The sequence below is a fragment of the Pagrus major genome, chromosome 7 (assembly GCF_040436345.1).
Source record: "Pagrus major chromosome 7, Pma_NU_1.0".
NCBI lineage: Eukaryota > Metazoa > Chordata > Actinopteri > Spariformes > Sparidae > Pagrus > Pagrus major.
The window spans coordinates 22,177,662-22,193,990 of NC_133221.1; the positions used below are offsets into that span (position 1 = coordinate 22,177,662).

General features: G+C 41.4%; 1 protein-coding gene across 1 annotated transcript; it reads right to left on the reverse strand.

Annotated features, from left to right (window-relative positions):
* Positions 1-1,444: 1,444 nt before the first annotated feature.
* On the reverse strand, positions 1,445-7,278 carry actr5 (actin related protein 5). The gene is made up of 9 exons (XM_073470582.1): positions 6,889-7,278; positions 4,523-4,761; positions 4,219-4,388; positions 3,801-4,018; positions 3,388-3,552; positions 2,782-2,886; positions 2,422-2,561; positions 2,097-2,229; positions 1,445-1,995 (listed from the first exon to the last, which is right to left on the reverse strand). The coding sequence occupies exons 1-9, from the start codon at positions 7,270-7,272 to the stop codon at positions 1,663-1,665; spliced, it is 1,887 nt and encodes a 628-aa protein (XP_073326683.1). The 5' UTR covers positions 7,273-7,278; the 3' UTR covers positions 1,445-1,662.
* Positions 7,279-16,329: the final 9,051 nt, after the last annotated feature.

The following is a 16,329-nucleotide window of genomic DNA, read 5'->3' on the forward strand; positions in this document are numbered from 1 at the left end:
TCAGAGGGAGTCGAAACCTTAAGATTAGATGAGAGAGAACTGGACTCCACTTAATATTATGGAGTATACAGTTTCCAGATGTTCTTGTGAACGTTAGGCTGATTAAAATGTGGAGTTGTAGATCAGTTGGCAGGACACAGAGTACATTTTGTCCAACAGGCTTTCACAGGGAAACTGTTCAGACTTAGCATTAATGGAAAGCTACAGTGAGAACGTGTCTCCTCTTCAAGCTGACTGACACATCAGCTCTGAGAAAACCTGCTGAATCACTAACCAGGTTTCTCTGAGGACGTTTGAAATCCTTACAAGTGATAACTCATATAGAGGCCAGACTGATTATATTGTATAACAGATCAATTGTGGATATTGTGAAACAAAAAGCTCAGCTGCTGCTGTACAGGCTGAAAACAGGATGTCTAGATGTTGTGTGATCAGTGCCATCTAGTGGTGCACCACTATATTACAACATCTAATCATACGTTCTGCATTTAAAGGATCCATGCTACTATTTTTGGATTTATTTGTCTAAGTTTGGAGTTATTTGTGTCAACTAGCAGCACTGAAATAAAACGATTGGGAATATTTTTCAAACCATCATCATCAAATGTTTTTAGATTGACATCTAATCTTCCAGGCAGTCAACAGATGTAGGGATCAATGAGTTGATCGACAGAAAATAAATAGCCAAAAATTATATATATTTGATATTGGACTAATCATTTCAGTCGACTATCCAGGAAAAATATCAAACATTCTCTGGTCGCAGCTTCTCAGATTTAAGGATTTATTTTTTGTCCCTGTTTAATATCGCCGTAAATTTTATATCTTTAGGGTTCAAACTGTCTGACAAAACAAGTAATTTGCTGGTAAATGGGCATCTTCAAAAACAAATCAATCATTCAAAAACAAGATTCATTGGTTATGACAATAATTACTGGTTGCAGTTTCATTTTTTTTTTTACACTGCATCAGTGTGACAGATAAAATCTGAGCAATAATCAAAACTAGAGACCATCATCATTCCAGCTGCAACGTCGGTCAACAAGTTCACGTTCTGACCCACAACTACTCTCAGTAGTGATTACTACATTATTACATGAGACCACACCCATCTTCAATCTGCTTTAATGTCTATTTAAACTCTACACCTGTAAAGTTTTGTGACTGGATCTTGTACAGTTGTGACGCCATCACGCTGACAAAATCTGTCCACGTTTGTGTGTGTGTGTTTGTTTGTTCTGTGCGTGTGTGTGTGAGTGTGTGTGTGTGTGATTTGAGTGAACTGACACTTTAACTAGTTTTGAAGTGAGCTGTCATGAGGGAAGGTAAAAGATGGGACAGAAGAGAGACTGATTAAAATGTAAGACTTGAAGGTCTGTTCATTTGTAACCAGACAGCTGCCAGATGTTTCTCTCAGTCAATCAGAAGCAAACAGCTGTTTCCATGAGAGAAAATATATTTTTATAAAACAACAGCAAATTCTATTTACACAGTAATACATGAAATATTCCCAGTGGACCTTTTAAGATCATTCATTTGATGACCATTCAATATGAACAGTATCATTTGGTTTCACCAAACACAATAAAATAAAAAAATCCAAAACAATTTCAGTCAGAAAGTTACAAAAGATCAGAGACTCCTGATATCTGAGATCCAAGTTTAGGAGGTAACCACAGTAACATCCGCAGCAACAGTCAAACAAGAGGGCGTCGGTGCAGACGTAACCGTGGTGATGGCAGTAGAGGCTCCGGTTGATGTCAATGTGGTAACGGAGGGCTCGTTGGGTCGAGCAGGAACTGGTTTAGCGATTCTCATGGGAATAAAGACGTTAGAGGCAGAGTGCTCGCTCAGGTACTCGCCTCCTTTCTCCTCATAGTCCTGCCTGCTGATCCACCCTTCTGCTGCTTCCCCCCCTCCTGTAGGGAGATGCTCCAGGGCCCAGTCTCGTGCTCCGTACCAGGCGTCCAGGGCCGGCCGCGACGCCATTCTCACCTGGGAGAGAGAAGTGATAGGTGCCATTTTAAGGACTTTAATGTCAGACGCACATTAGAGAATTTTTATGTACGCCTTAATATGGTTGGAGGACTTCGTACCTTGAAGTGTGATTGGAAGGGCCTCATAGCCAGCAGTTCTCTCTCCACTCTCTCCTTCATCCCGGGGTACTGCATGTTCCCTCCTGTCAGAAACACATTGCTCACCAGCGCCTCCTGCTGCTCTGGAGTGTACCTGTGTGTGTTATATAAGAAGCCGTTACATCAGTTTCACCTGTCGTTTCTTATATAAAAATAAAATGAGAAAAAAAATGTTAAAGATGCCAAAATGAAGCATTTGTGTGATAAAATAAAATAGGCAACGAGAGACTTTGCATGATCCATATTTATGTTTACATCTACTGTGTCTGTTGTATGATATCATTACCTGGCCAGGACATACTCCAGCGTCTCCATCAGTCCCATCTGGTCCTCTCCGGTCGGTGAGGGCTGGAACAGGATCTCTGGACACCGCAGACGCTCTGTCCCCACAAACAGCTGGTGGTACTCCGCCATGTTGAACACAGGCTGGAGATCAAAGCTATTTTTTTACTCACACCAACGTTTGACAAGCATTGACAAGAAATATTTCATTGTATGAGCAAATTTTCATTACAAAAACATAATATAGGACAAAAAGTTTTCACACACATCCTGCTACACATTAACCTGGCAGACAACTGTCTGTATAGCGTTAATGAGGATCTAAATATCTATCTGGGAAGTTCCAGTGTCTCTGTGTCACTACCTGAACCACATTAGCAGGTTTTTCTGGCAGCGTGTCCTCGGGGAAGTCAGGATCCATAAGCGTCACTCCGTCTCCCTCATCCATTGGATGCTCCAGCTCCGACACCTGGCAGAGAGACACAGAACAGCCTCAGGCTTCATGTCAGCTGCAGCACATCGACTGCAGCAAACAAGGACGGGTCCTGTAGAGTCCCACAACACATTCATGCTAATGACATGTAGACCTCATTATTTATCAGTACATTTCAATGTGGCCTCAGCCCAGTGGCTCGATCTGCTGGTGTCAGTACTTTAGTGGAGAATAAAGTTAAGTTTGACCACTTTGCTTCCCTTGTACTGTCAGAAACTGAGGCATTTGCATATTCAGATTATAGCCAAGTGATACAGTACATACATACTACTTACACTGCTTATATAACACTGCTATAAACTATAAAAATAAAGTAATACATATGTTTTTCTTTGAGTAACCTAATATACACTCAAGGTCAAAAGGGGTACTTTATAATTACTGATAAAGAGCCAATATGCTACTAATAAGCATGCTACTATCCAAATTGTGATATCCTAAGTCTGTTTTCCTCTGATTTGGTACAGTAACACTCACCTCAGTCTTTCCCTCAACTCCGTCGCTGTGCAGCAGCTTCTGTCTGCCCTGCTCCACAGCCAGCTGCAGTTTGCTGATGTACGACTGCAGCTCCTCGGCAGAGTCCATGTTGAGCTCCACCAGGCTCTTATGAAACTGATCCAGCAGGCCATCTTCCAGCAGCTCCTACCAGAAGAAAACTCTTCGGTCAGTGTGCAGCACACAGCAGTTGTGTTTTACAATTAAACCAAAGATCAAACATAAAAAATGCGCACAAAATTCTTGAAGAACAATTAACCTTTTTTATTGTCTATTTGCAATTATCAAATGGGTCAAAACATCTTTCCTTCTGTATGTTAAATCTTAAGTCTTACACATATTAATACCATAAAGCACTTTAGAATAAACTGTAAATGATACAATATGTGTCTTGCCTGTACAGCCATAAGTCTGTCCAGCCTCTCTTGGTCCTGCAGCAGCTTCTCCTCCCGGCGGCGAGCATTGATCTCCTGAAGCCGCCGAAGCTGCTGAGCTCGTCTCTCCTGCCTCTCCTCCACACTCACACAGCCGCCCGGCACCTTACCGGAGAAGGGAAGCTGCATGCGGTGAACCTCCCGATCATAAAACTCTGGGCTGCGCCACTTTTCCAGCTCTATGGAGAACACGCCACAGAGTGAAAGGAAAATAAGTTTGCATGCGTTTCCATGTTTTTTTCTAGCTCCTCCAGTTACAAGCTGCAAGGAGAAAATTCTTGAATCTTAAAAACTTTAACAGTTTTTTTGCTGCTGAGTTATAAACTCCCAGAGAAGCTCGAAGTTTATAAATATGTATGTTTGCACTGACATACTGCACCTTCATGATAATCCACAGCAGTGTAACTGTGTTCGTGGAGCAGTTCCTCCACACGGCTGAGTGTGATGGCAGCAAGGTGACCTGGGTATTTCAGTTGGAGGAGGCGCTGCAGGTAGGACGCTGCCTGACTCCCAGCCACATTCACACGCTTACAGTTCACAGCGTCCAACCTAGAATCGAAACCATATGGAATTAGACTCAAACTGTGCAAAATGAGTGTTTTATTGGGAGATAAAAACATCAGGAAAGAATAACAGAGAGGAAAATAATAATGATAAATGTCTGTGAATCTGTGAATCCTCACCTGCCATTGATAACCGGCAGAATGTGTGAACAGTGGTATCCTGAGGACAGAACGATGCCGGTGTGGGGAGGCTGGAGGTTCCTTTGAGAGTTGTTGTGGGAGAAACTGTACAAGCTGTCTATGCCGTAGGAGACGTATGGGACGCCGTAGCACTCAAACAGCAACTCTGACATCATCTGGCGACAGTGCAGCGGGTTACAGGGCGCCTCTGTCAGCACAATGGGGTGTGACACACTGCCCTACAGCGGCACAGGGAAAGTAATGCTCATTGATCATCTGAATGCCATGAAGAGTTAATCTGACGTTGCATGTAAAACAGATATGGCTGAATATTATCAGACTGCATTATTGATATATACACTTCATGTTGCTACAAAAACACTTTCCCTATTCCCTTATTTGAGTGCTTCTCACTTCGGAAATCTTTAAGGCCTGCCATTATGAAGACTGTTCTGATGTTCTCAGCAGCTGAGCACACTGCTCTGTAACCATATCACAACATCACCGCAGGCTTACACCAAAGTGGACAGACAGAACCAACTCAAGAATATGACTGCCAAGTGTGACATCTTATATGTTATTCTGACTCACCATCTAGTTAAAAAATAGTGGAAAAACCGTGAACAACTTTCTTCATTCATTAGAAAGATCGTTCACCTCTTGCATTTTTTCATTTACATCTCTCTCCTTGCATCTTAAGGTGGAGGGATGTGCAGTGGGAGATGCAGGGAGAGGACGCAAATGAGGGAACCATCAGGGATGCAAGGATGCAGTTAAGGTGATTGGGATGTACCCATAATCGTAACAGACAAAAACATTTATGCCCCCTAAAACATGTTTATTTTACTCTTATTGAGTGTTGCTATGTAGTCTATACATACAGTACATACTCAGCTGAGAGACAGGTGTGACAGATGATAAGTACTTTTTTTCAGAGAAAAAAGTTTTAAAAAATTAAATTAAATTAAAATAAACGTTGGATTAGAAATAAAACCTCTTCTCCAATCCTCAGGCATGTTGGCTGGTTGCCTGTCCTTAACATAATATTACTGTCTACAATATAAATGGTATTTAAATGTACTTTTGTACTGTTTTGTATATATTGTGTAAGCTTTGTGTATTTTTTTACACTCCGTTTTTGTGCTTTTTATACATTTCTGTATATTTGAGCAGATCCAATTAGCCCAATAATCAAAAGATCCACAGAGGAACACTACTTAGAAAAATGTTAAAATACAGGTGTGAGGATTTGCTGTCATTAATCTAAAGTCTGAGTACAGAACAATACATTCATTGATTATATAAATCATTATTTGCAGTCATACTGTCTTCTTGCACATGTATGTTAGTATTCCTGAATAAGCTGCTTATTTAGCTCTGACTTTTGCCTTTTAATGTGAAGTGTATGGAGACCTTTTTTAAGGTCTAATGTGGGGCTTGAGACGGATTTAGTTGGGGTCTATGCAACACTAACACTAATTATCTGTGTTAACTATATGGTCTAGAATGAGTTAACACAGAGGGAAAGACACTCTGTGGTATCACTTAAAGGGTAATGCCACAGATTTTTCACATTAAAGTGTGTTTACAGGTCTTGAGAAGTACTAATGCATATGTGAAAAATAGTATAAAGCATTTCGTGGCTCCAGAGGAAGCTCCATGTAATTTAAATTGCCTCCAGTGATGACACTCAGCGGAAAAGTTCCATTGTGGGAAATGTGGGCGCCAGGTTTTAAAAGGCAGTCCACTGGTCTAGCGTTGCACTCCTGTAACACTGTTGGACTCATTATGGAAAATTTTAAATGATTGATCAGAATCAATACAGCAGACCCAGAGATATTCCTTTTGAAAACCTCCTGCCTACATTACCCACAATGCAATCTAGCCACTAAGTGATTTCATTGGAGGCAATTTACATACAGCTTCCTCTGGAGCCACAAAAGGCTTCATACTACTTTTTTTTTTAACATATGCAGTAGTACTCCCTGAGAACTGTAAATACATTTACTTTTACATTTACATTCAGGGCATTTAGCAGATGCTTTTGTCCAAAGCAACTTACAATAAGTGCATTTTGTCACAAGAAAGAATCACAATATATCACACATTAAATATACTTTAATGTGTAAAATTGGTGGAGTTACCCTTTAAGTCTATAAATAAAATCAATAGTATGCTACATGGTTTTACAACTAACATCAACTTCCCTTACTTTTTCTGAAAGGACTTTGATAAGCAAAGAAAATGTAAAGTAAAATAAATTAATCTAAGCGTCTTGTCTCGTAAACTTTAGTTAACTTGGATCCAGATTTGCTGTATGACACACACACCTGCGGACACACACAGTCCCATCAGTCACAACTCACCTCTGAGGTGATGCCCAGGTGTGTAAACACATAGTCGAAGATGAGCTCCTGGATCTCGAAGTTCACCACCACGTTTCGGTCGAACTGGCTCTTCAGCAGCCACCGCAGCGGCTCCAGGTTTGGGATATCGTTGCCGATCTGGGTCTCGCTGCGAGCAGCCCCTCTGCTGCGCGCCGCTACCGACCTGAAGAGCAGCCGCGGGGAGTCAAGCTCCGCCGCTGGTACCGCCCAGCCGGCCCGGGTCTGGAAGGAGCCGTTATCTATCACTATCGGGGCCGGTGTAGGGGTCACATACTGGGCCGGGACCTCAAAAATCGGGTCAGGAGAGGTTTTACAGTCCTGAAATGAGAAAATTTGATAGACCGGTTCGACTTTGGAAGCCATTTTGGATGCTTGTCACAGTAAAATACATCCGAGTGGAAGCCTGGCGTCACCGACTTATGGTTCCCAGTCAATTTTTAATCAACTATTACAACATAAATGTATTTGATCCGAGTGAATAAGTATACATAAACAGGTGGAAAAGTATCTGAGTAGCACTCTACAAATCATTTATAATAATTATAAGCCAGTAAAATAAATGCTTTGGCTCTAGTGTTTTATACATTTACCCACATCATTATAATTTTAATTTAATTGTAAGTTTAGGTTCAGTTTAGGTTTATAATAGTTATGTATTGTATACGTATATACTGCATGAATACGCATTTGTAGTGAATGTGAATTTTGAAAAATGTTTCTACATTTTACCACCAGAGGTCGTACTACACTATCTGAGCATAACGTGATGATGAGCCCATAATATGTCCACGCATGGGTGAGACACACTGATTGATTCATTCTTGGTGGATTATTGGTAGGCACTCTCTCAGTTATAGGGCCTGTTTATTATGAAGTCAACTTGTATATATAAGTATTATATAAACTAAACATTCGCCATTCAAAGATGACAGAAATGTTACATTACCTCTTAGATCTCACTGACTCATTTGGCCAGTCAGTTCAAGCTCGTGCTGTGCAGCCACATTTTGGTCAAACCCAAAGAACTTTATTTTAATTTCTAGTTGAAGTTTCCTTCTGATGGAATGATGAAGCCATACAAGAGCAATGAATTACAGCTCACACTTTATGTCAGCTACTGGTTTGCTGATGTTTGTCAGTGAGCTGCAGGAACATTAACCAGTGTGTGCAGCGGTTTGAATTTGAGTCAATGAAAGAAGCTGGAGAAGCAGAGTGTTCATTAGCAGAGTTACAGCAGCACGTCTTTTGGTGTCCCCCTCAGGAATGGCTCTTGAGAAAACCTCCTGTAGTTGTCCTCTCCAAAGTTGATGTTAGGTTGTCGCCCCTGTTTGTGTGCAAACTGAAAGAGGAATGGATGAGTCCATTTTGAAGCCACATTTAAACCACGTGAACAGACATTTTCCCTCAGGCCCTGAGATCCCTGATTTCTCTCTGTCTGCCATCCTGTTACTCTCAGCTGACCGAGTGAGGCCTCAGCTGGTGATGTGGGACACCTGCACATGGAAGCTACTGTACATCCCAGTGGGCTTCAGTTCAGACCATTCAGTCAGTGCACATGTTCATATTGAAGATCTCACACTCTGATTTAGATTATCCTGACCTGCATTATGCAATTCCTATTTCTGTGAGGCTTAGTACAGTAGAATCAGCTAATGCATGAATGTACCAGAGATACTGCTAGTTACAACTTTTGCACATGTGGCTCTCCATTTTATTTTATTATCTATTTATTTGATCATTTATTATTTATATTATTTAAAAAAGTAACTTTGGATTTTTCTTTTAAACATGGAATAAGCAACTGTTCTTGCCTTGAGTTTTTTAACAGCACATTTAGTAATATATTCTGACTAGTGTTGATCTTGTAAGCAAACTTAAATGCAATAAGCTAATTAAAGTAGATTGCACTCAAACATGCGTTAACTGTTGAACCCCTTCCTTGAATGCTGCAATTGCTGCAGATCCATCTTTGTAAAAGCTCCACCCCCAGAAATTTAAATTCAAATCAAAATCCCCCAAATGCCTAAAAAATATGTCTGGCATTTTGTTTGGAAAGTAAAAGTCAGTGTTTCCATTTGATGTAATGGTGCATTTCACTAAATCTTAAAGAAATATGTAACAAGAAAATATGGCTGCCCTGCCCTATACATTTTGATTTCTGCTATTGTGCTTGTTTTGTTTTGTAATTTGATTTAAATGTCCATAATAATGCCATTGTTTTACTTTGAGGCTCTCCTGGCCATGAAAATGTTAAATTTAACAGTGGGAAAAGTTTGTTTTCTGGATTGAGCGATTTTATTTCCTGGATAGCACAGATATTTTGGAGCAGAGGATGAAAAGGATGAAGGACAGAAAGTGTGTGTGTGTGTTTGTGTGTATGTATGTGTGTGTGGGAGGGGTGTTACTGTATGAAGCTTGATGGTGTGTCACTGAAGCACGAACACAGTTCACTGCTCAGGCACAAAGCTCTAAGTGACTGCCGTCCCCCTCCTCCTGATGCTAATAAGCAGATCTGGGTCAGCTCACCCTCTCAAACACACACACACATGGTTACATACCCACTGGTAAGACACACACAATCACATCCACACTATCCACACATCCCCACCCACACAAACATGCACATACGGTCACAAACTCATACAAATAAACCCCCATCTAGTTTCTTTCCTCTCAAACACACGCACACACAAACACACACACACACACACACACACACACACACACACACACACACACACACACACACACACTGGCGTCCATTCCTCCCAGGAGGCAAGATGTGACATTGTGTCGCTGTCCGTGCACGATGCTCACAGCTCTCTGCTTGTTGTGCTTGTCATCCAGGCAGCGGTGATGAGGTGCAGGGGAACTAATAGGCTACAAGCACTCTGGGACTGCCACGCGTGATGCCAAGCAGCCTCCATTTTGTGGAGGAATGAACAGACTGTTATTTCCCACTGACAGGGAGGGGAAGGAGGGGAGGTATCATGTGAGATAGACAGGGTCAGTCCTGTTTAGTGTTTATATGAATAATACAAAAATCTGATCATGTCTGTCATTACTGTTAGATTTGGCCTTTTTAATTTATTTTAATTACATTTTTGGGTCTATTCCCACTGACTGCAATGTGATTTAGCAGAGACGTGAGTGGAAAATGCTGCATATTTATAATAATGATTATTCTTATTATAATGTATCATTATGTATGCTAATATATGCTTTACTTTCTTACTACTACAGTGTCTTTTTCACATTTTCACAGTGTGGTTTCCTCACAGTTGAGCCTCAGCTCCAGGGACTAGATCCAGCAACCAAAAGCTCACCTCTAGAACATATTTAAAAGCTATTTTGTGGAGACAGAAAAATTATTTTCAGAGACAATACGCAGTTTTTGGTGAACTTTCTGAGGGGGAAAACATCTGTCATCCTGTGACAATTATGTGCGTGATTATGAATCACAGCATCCCTGAATCATTTCCTATTTGTTCTCATGACAATGCAGGACTGTCTTGCAACATCAGTGAGATTATTAATTCAGGATTATCAACACAAACTCTGCTATAATTTATTAGAATGACAATGATTTTTAACTATTGCCTATACGAATCAGTCTCTCTTTGTTCAGCTGTTTGTATCAGCAGCAAAAACTACTGTGAATAAAAGAATAATCTGTGAATGTGGGAGTGACTCACTAAAAAACAGGCAAGAGGGAAAAAAAGAAAGCTCCTTGTGTGTGTGTGTGTGTGTGTGTGTGTGTGTGTGTGTGTGTGTGTGTGTGTGTGTGTGTGTGTGTGTGTGTGTGTGTGTGTGTGTGTGTGAGTGAGTGAAGGAATGAGAGAGAGCCCAGTTTATGTAACGACCCTGACTCTGAGCACTTCTGATATATCAGAGCCACACTGCGGACAAAACCCCCTGCAACCTCCATGACTCTCCTCAGCACCCTGTCACGCCTGCACACACACACACACACACACACTTACACACACACACTTCCTCTTCGAGACACACTGTACACATACACACACACTCTCTCTCTTTGTCTCTCTCTCTTTCTCTTTCCCTCACATACAAAAACACAACGTGCACACACAAGCAAAGCACACCCCACACACACACAGAGTCTGTCACTACCGCTCTCTTCAGTCTCTGGCCCTGTAAGCCCAGCAGATCTTTTTGGGCCATAGAGTGATTAATGTGTTTGTGCACCTGTCACTATTCATGCATTCATGTATGTGTGTGAGTGTGTGCGTGCATGTGACTGTGTGTGTGGGAAGGGTGTTTCTAAAAACATAAATATTCAAATGTAGTTTGGTGTGTGGGCGTGTTTCATTTGGTTAATCTCTTGTCTTGTTTGTTGAATGAGATGCATATGTCTGTAGAGTGTCAACACATTCAGCTGTATTCTTTAGACAGCAGGGTAATTACTTTCCTCGTTATTACCCTGGCTGATTAGACTAGTGAGTTCTAACTGACTAACTAACTAACTAACTAATTGAGATCTCTACATCCTGCCTTGTACAGCAATTTTCCAATAAAAACAACCTACTATTCATGACAGGCGTGCCCAGCTTTGGATTTTGACACATGCCAAACTGATACACACATAATCTAATAATATAATAATAATCTAATCTACAAGAGTGATACCTACAATAAAGAGTTTGGAGGGTGATTGCTATAAGCCTTTACAAAACCAACAAGAGCTGAGAATGGATTCAACTCCTCTGACGTAACCTACAAACCTGAAAACTTTAGCATGCCTGGCTAACTAGCATACAGTGGTAACCTAGCCTTACTTTCAAAGTCACGGACTATATCATTGGCTAAGGTAACAGGTTGTGTTCAAAAAAGTACTATCCAGGACTGGAAAATACATCCAGTTGCATTAGCATTGACGTACATTAGCTACCTGCACCGTACAAAATCTGCTAGTGACAGACGCCACTTCAAAACCTATAATCATTAAAGTAGGAGCCTTCTTTTGTTTATTTCTCTGTAAAATACTGTAAGACCTTATTGTTTCAAAAAATGTGTAAGAATTTCAACAGATAGCCTAAATCTGCTATTGTTATCACTGTAAACTGCATGTGCTGTGAGACAATGGGAAGCTTAAGTGGCATGGCATCATAAATGAAGGAGAGCGGGGAACAATAACATAGGCTAATCCATGGCATACACACATGGATGTTTAATGTAGCCTGCAGCCTGGATAGGGCACCTTCGCTCGGCCTAGCTTCCAATTTTGCTCAGTGGCCATTTGTGGTATTGCAGTAAAGAATTCTCCTGAGGGCCAAAAAACTTTTTTTTTTAATCTTTTTTCTCCATAGAGCCTCATTGTAAGAGAGAAAAGGGGTCAACTGTGATTACTGCTATCATTCATATTTGATCAATGAAGTTAAAACTTTTCACGAGCCAAGAAAATCAATTTAATAATCTGTAACATCATGACAATGTAAAGTCTGTGGGCTGAGCATGAACTCACAGGCGGGGCCACAGGGGGAACTCTGCTGTGCATATTCAGTGGGCAGCATCCTGAGGAAGTAAACCCAGCAGCTAGAAACTTTTTGGGAGCAATTCTCTTTAGACTGAAAAGGCGCCATCTTTGGATCCGGTAGGCCTATCCAGTTTTAAATAATACATCCATGCATGTACACTTTGTGCTAACCATCCCACAATGCAGCGGTCCACATTTTATAAAAAATGATCTTTGAGCGACCCTGCAGCAGTTGCAAAAATGATAATGATTAGCAAGAATACAAATCTCAATTTATTGCTCATTGGTGAGTAAACTATTTCCTAACTATTATTTAGGGAGAAGCATAGCCTTAACATGAACAAGGGAGTGATTTTGGACACAGCACTTGTCTCATTTATTGCCAAAAAATAACACATTAAAAGGCTTTTCACCTTATATATCACCTTAAACATCCAACAAGGCCTTATACTGTGACAGCTGCTGCCTCAAAATCAATGGTTTGTGTTGATGATCGCTGGCCTTAACAATCTGAGAATGTTTATGATTTTACGTATATTAATTTAGGTTTTAATTGTTCTGGTTTGTGTTATTTATATACGATAATTCTACTAACATTGGAAATAAATAAAAGGTCTGGATTTTGTACATTTTTCGTCGGTGTCAGATTATTTATAACATGAAAGCTGGTTGGCGGAGCCGCCTGAAAAAAATTGCATTGAGCCCAAACATACTCTACAATCGCCACTGCCAGGAACCTCAAACTGAAACACACATGAGTGGAATCCAGCCATCATTAATCTCATTATTATTTAACATTATTATTTTACAGCTGTGACAAAGCAAAAAGTCTTCCGTGAAAAAGTCTTATTTTGAACGAGGGCATTTTGAAACCAAATTCAGCTGACATGTGCAGCGAGCGATCAGCAAAAATTATATGACCATAATTCAGCGGTCACGACTCTGATTCAGTTGTAGCCTAATTTTCTACAATTCATTCTTATGAATATTAAAGCAAATATTCACAGAGTCTAGCTCTTCTCCAAACACCAGCCAATCAATATATTATATTATCCGAACACAGATGCACATTTAAAAAAAAAAAATTTTTTTATCATAAAATAAATTCTCGCGACATGGAGACAAGACTGATACCTTCTATAACTTGTATTTGTATTTAGCCTTTTCTGTTGTCACTCATTACAGTCAGGAAAACGGCTTAGGCTTGTCTTAAATGTTTTAATTCTCCTTCAATCAATCGAGGCTCTCTCTCTCTCTCTCTTTCTCTCTCACACACACGCACACACACACACACACACACACACAACAAAAAATAACCTGTGCTGAGAAAATCTCTTTTCTCTAAAATCTCAACACACACACCCTGTCCAATTACTGTGGCCATGGCAACTATCAGAGATTATTGCTTCCAGTCAGCACTGCACGGCTGTTAGACGAGGCTTTAAGCCCCGCCGTATCTCAGGCCTACACACACACACACACACACACACACACACACACACACACACACACACACACACACACACACACACACACACACTGAACCGGGCGCGCTTGCAAGTATACACTCCCCTCTCTGAGTGTCTCTATCTTGCTGTCTCACACACACACACACACACAAACACACGGAGCCTAAATTAATCCTTCGCTTTGTAGCCTTAAGAAGCTAAATTGGTCGCCCCAGCAACCAATCTTAAAGCCCTTTCAAAGAAAAAAAGGCAGACTGGAGATCCATTTTGTCACGAGGAAGTAGCTCAGAAACACATCCATCAGTTTGGAGAGAATTTATTGTGACATGGTCGATTTTATTTCAATATCCAGCTTCTTTTATTACACATATCTGCAGCAGTGTCTTTCTTTCACATCTCTCCATAGATGTTTTTTTTTTCTTTTTTGCAGATTTAGGGTGAGGCAGCATGTAGCCTATATTTTGCGTGCTTGCGTTTGCGTGTCCGCGCGTGTGTGTGTGTGACATTTGCAGCCGATCCTCTGTCCCAGCGTAGGCCCGGGGATTGTGCATGTAATGGGGGAGGGAGAGATGCCTCAAGGACTCTCCCTATTTCCTCACTGCCTTACACACACACACACACACACACACACACACACACACACACACACACACACACACACACGCACATACCCCCAGACATGGATGACACACACTCACTAACAAACACTACATTGGCCTGAACGCAAATAGCAGCTGGCAATGCAGCCCAAGCCAAGCATGAAAATATGCGGAACTTTCTCTGTCCTCTGGCTGCTTTCTAAATTTAGCCCTCTCGTCCGTGTTACGTTTTTTGTCTTTCAATGCAGCACGTGAAATATAGTCTCTCCTCTATCCGCACCATGAAGAAAAGCCTTGGAAAAAAACCTCAAATTGTTTGCTTTAAATATCCTTAATTATTAGACGTGTTTTGTGTGTTTTTAAAGCTCATAAACGTGAGAGATATTTCAGCCCTTCCTGCCGCAGCGGGCTTCGTTTCTGCAAGCAGGCTGCAAAAAACTCGATGACAGTTGTGCTCAGCCGTGTCACAGCAGATTATGGAGGAAAAGACGAGGTGCTTCGTATTCCCGAGGATTAGAGCTGAGGTGGAGAAGAAACCCTCCCCTCGAGATTTGTTCCTCTGTGCAGATATTGTATAAAAGAGAGAAAAATAATTCATATCAGACGAAGTGTTTGGTGTGATGGAGGGGCGGACGCGTTTTTTTTTCTTTAATTCTGTGTGGAAGAAAAAAGAAGGCTGAGGAGTCTGACCTGTTTTCTCTCTCTCTCTCTCTCTCTCTCTCTCTCTGTGTGTGTGTGTGTGTGTGTGTGAGAGTGTGTGTGTGTGTGTGTGTGTGTGTTGAAGGAGCTGTCCGTGGTGCTGTCGGTCCTCTGCAGCAGGCCAGCTGCAGGAGGTTCATCACATCAACAACGAGTTGCCTCCCCTCAGCCTGCTGAACGCGCTCATCTGGAGTCAAGCTGTTAAATGAGCTGGAAAGTTAAAATCTGCAGACGTAGATGAGAGACTCAAACACGCAGAGCTGGGTAAACAGTGCCATTCATTTAAACGCGTTAATATATATATTTTTTTTTTTCTGTTGGCCAAGATGTATGCGTGATATGGAAACACAATTTAATCGCTCCTAAAAAATAAAAGTCTACGCGTGGATCATGAGGCCTTATGTGTCTGTAGATTACAGAAAATACCCATGAGATGTGTGTGTGTGTGTGTGTGTGTGTGTGTGTGTGTGTGTGTGTGTGTGCAGGATACACTGAACTCCGCGTGCTTCATTTCACAAATGCCGTTACAGATTTCACATGTAGAAACACAGGTGAGGTCAGGCAGAACTGTAAAAATGTGTCTTGAAAAAGATAACATTATTCTTGCACAATTAATCTGAACGGCCCATGAATAAACCCCTTTGATTGTATCTGTGGTGTCGCAGTCACCGCAGATATATAAATGTAAGAATATATAAATATAGGTTTTTAATTGGGTACATTCTTACAGGCTGAAGCAGGCTGCCTGTCAGATGTTTGTTTAGTGAACGTGCATGACGCCTGCTGTTTGTTGACGGCAGCTTGTCGACCTGTTGGCGGAGTGCAGCATGAGAGCAGGTGAACATGTTTGATCCCTTCATTCATCACGTCACAGACAATTCTGTGATCCTGCTGCCTTCAAATGACCTGACCGTCCATCCAGTGATCACTGTGCCACTGACATAAAGTCAACCTCTCTCTCTCTCTCTCTCTCTCTCCTGTGTGTGTGTGTCTCTCTCTCTCTCTCTCTCTCTCTCTTACTCTCTCTCTACCTCTGTGTGTGTGTGTGTGTGTCTCGTGCTCTCCGTCTCTCTCCCTCTCCCTCTCTCTGTGTGTCTCACTCTCTCTCCCTCTCTCCCTGTCTCTCTGTGTCTCACTCTCTCTCTCCCTCTCTCTC

Coding starts and splice junctions, on each gene's coding strand:
- actr5 (XM_073470582.1), bottom strand. CDS start 7,272: ATGGCTTCCAAAGTCGAACCGGTCTATCAAATTTTCTCATTTCAGGAC. Junction 2,562..2,781: donor AACCTGCTAATGTGGTTCAG/GTAGTGACACAG, acceptor TTTGATCTCCAG/CCTGTGTTCAACATGGCGGA. Junction 2,230..2,421: donor CTGGAGTATGTCCTGGCCAG/GTAATGATATCA, acceptor TAACACACACAG/GTACACTCCAGAGCAGCAGG.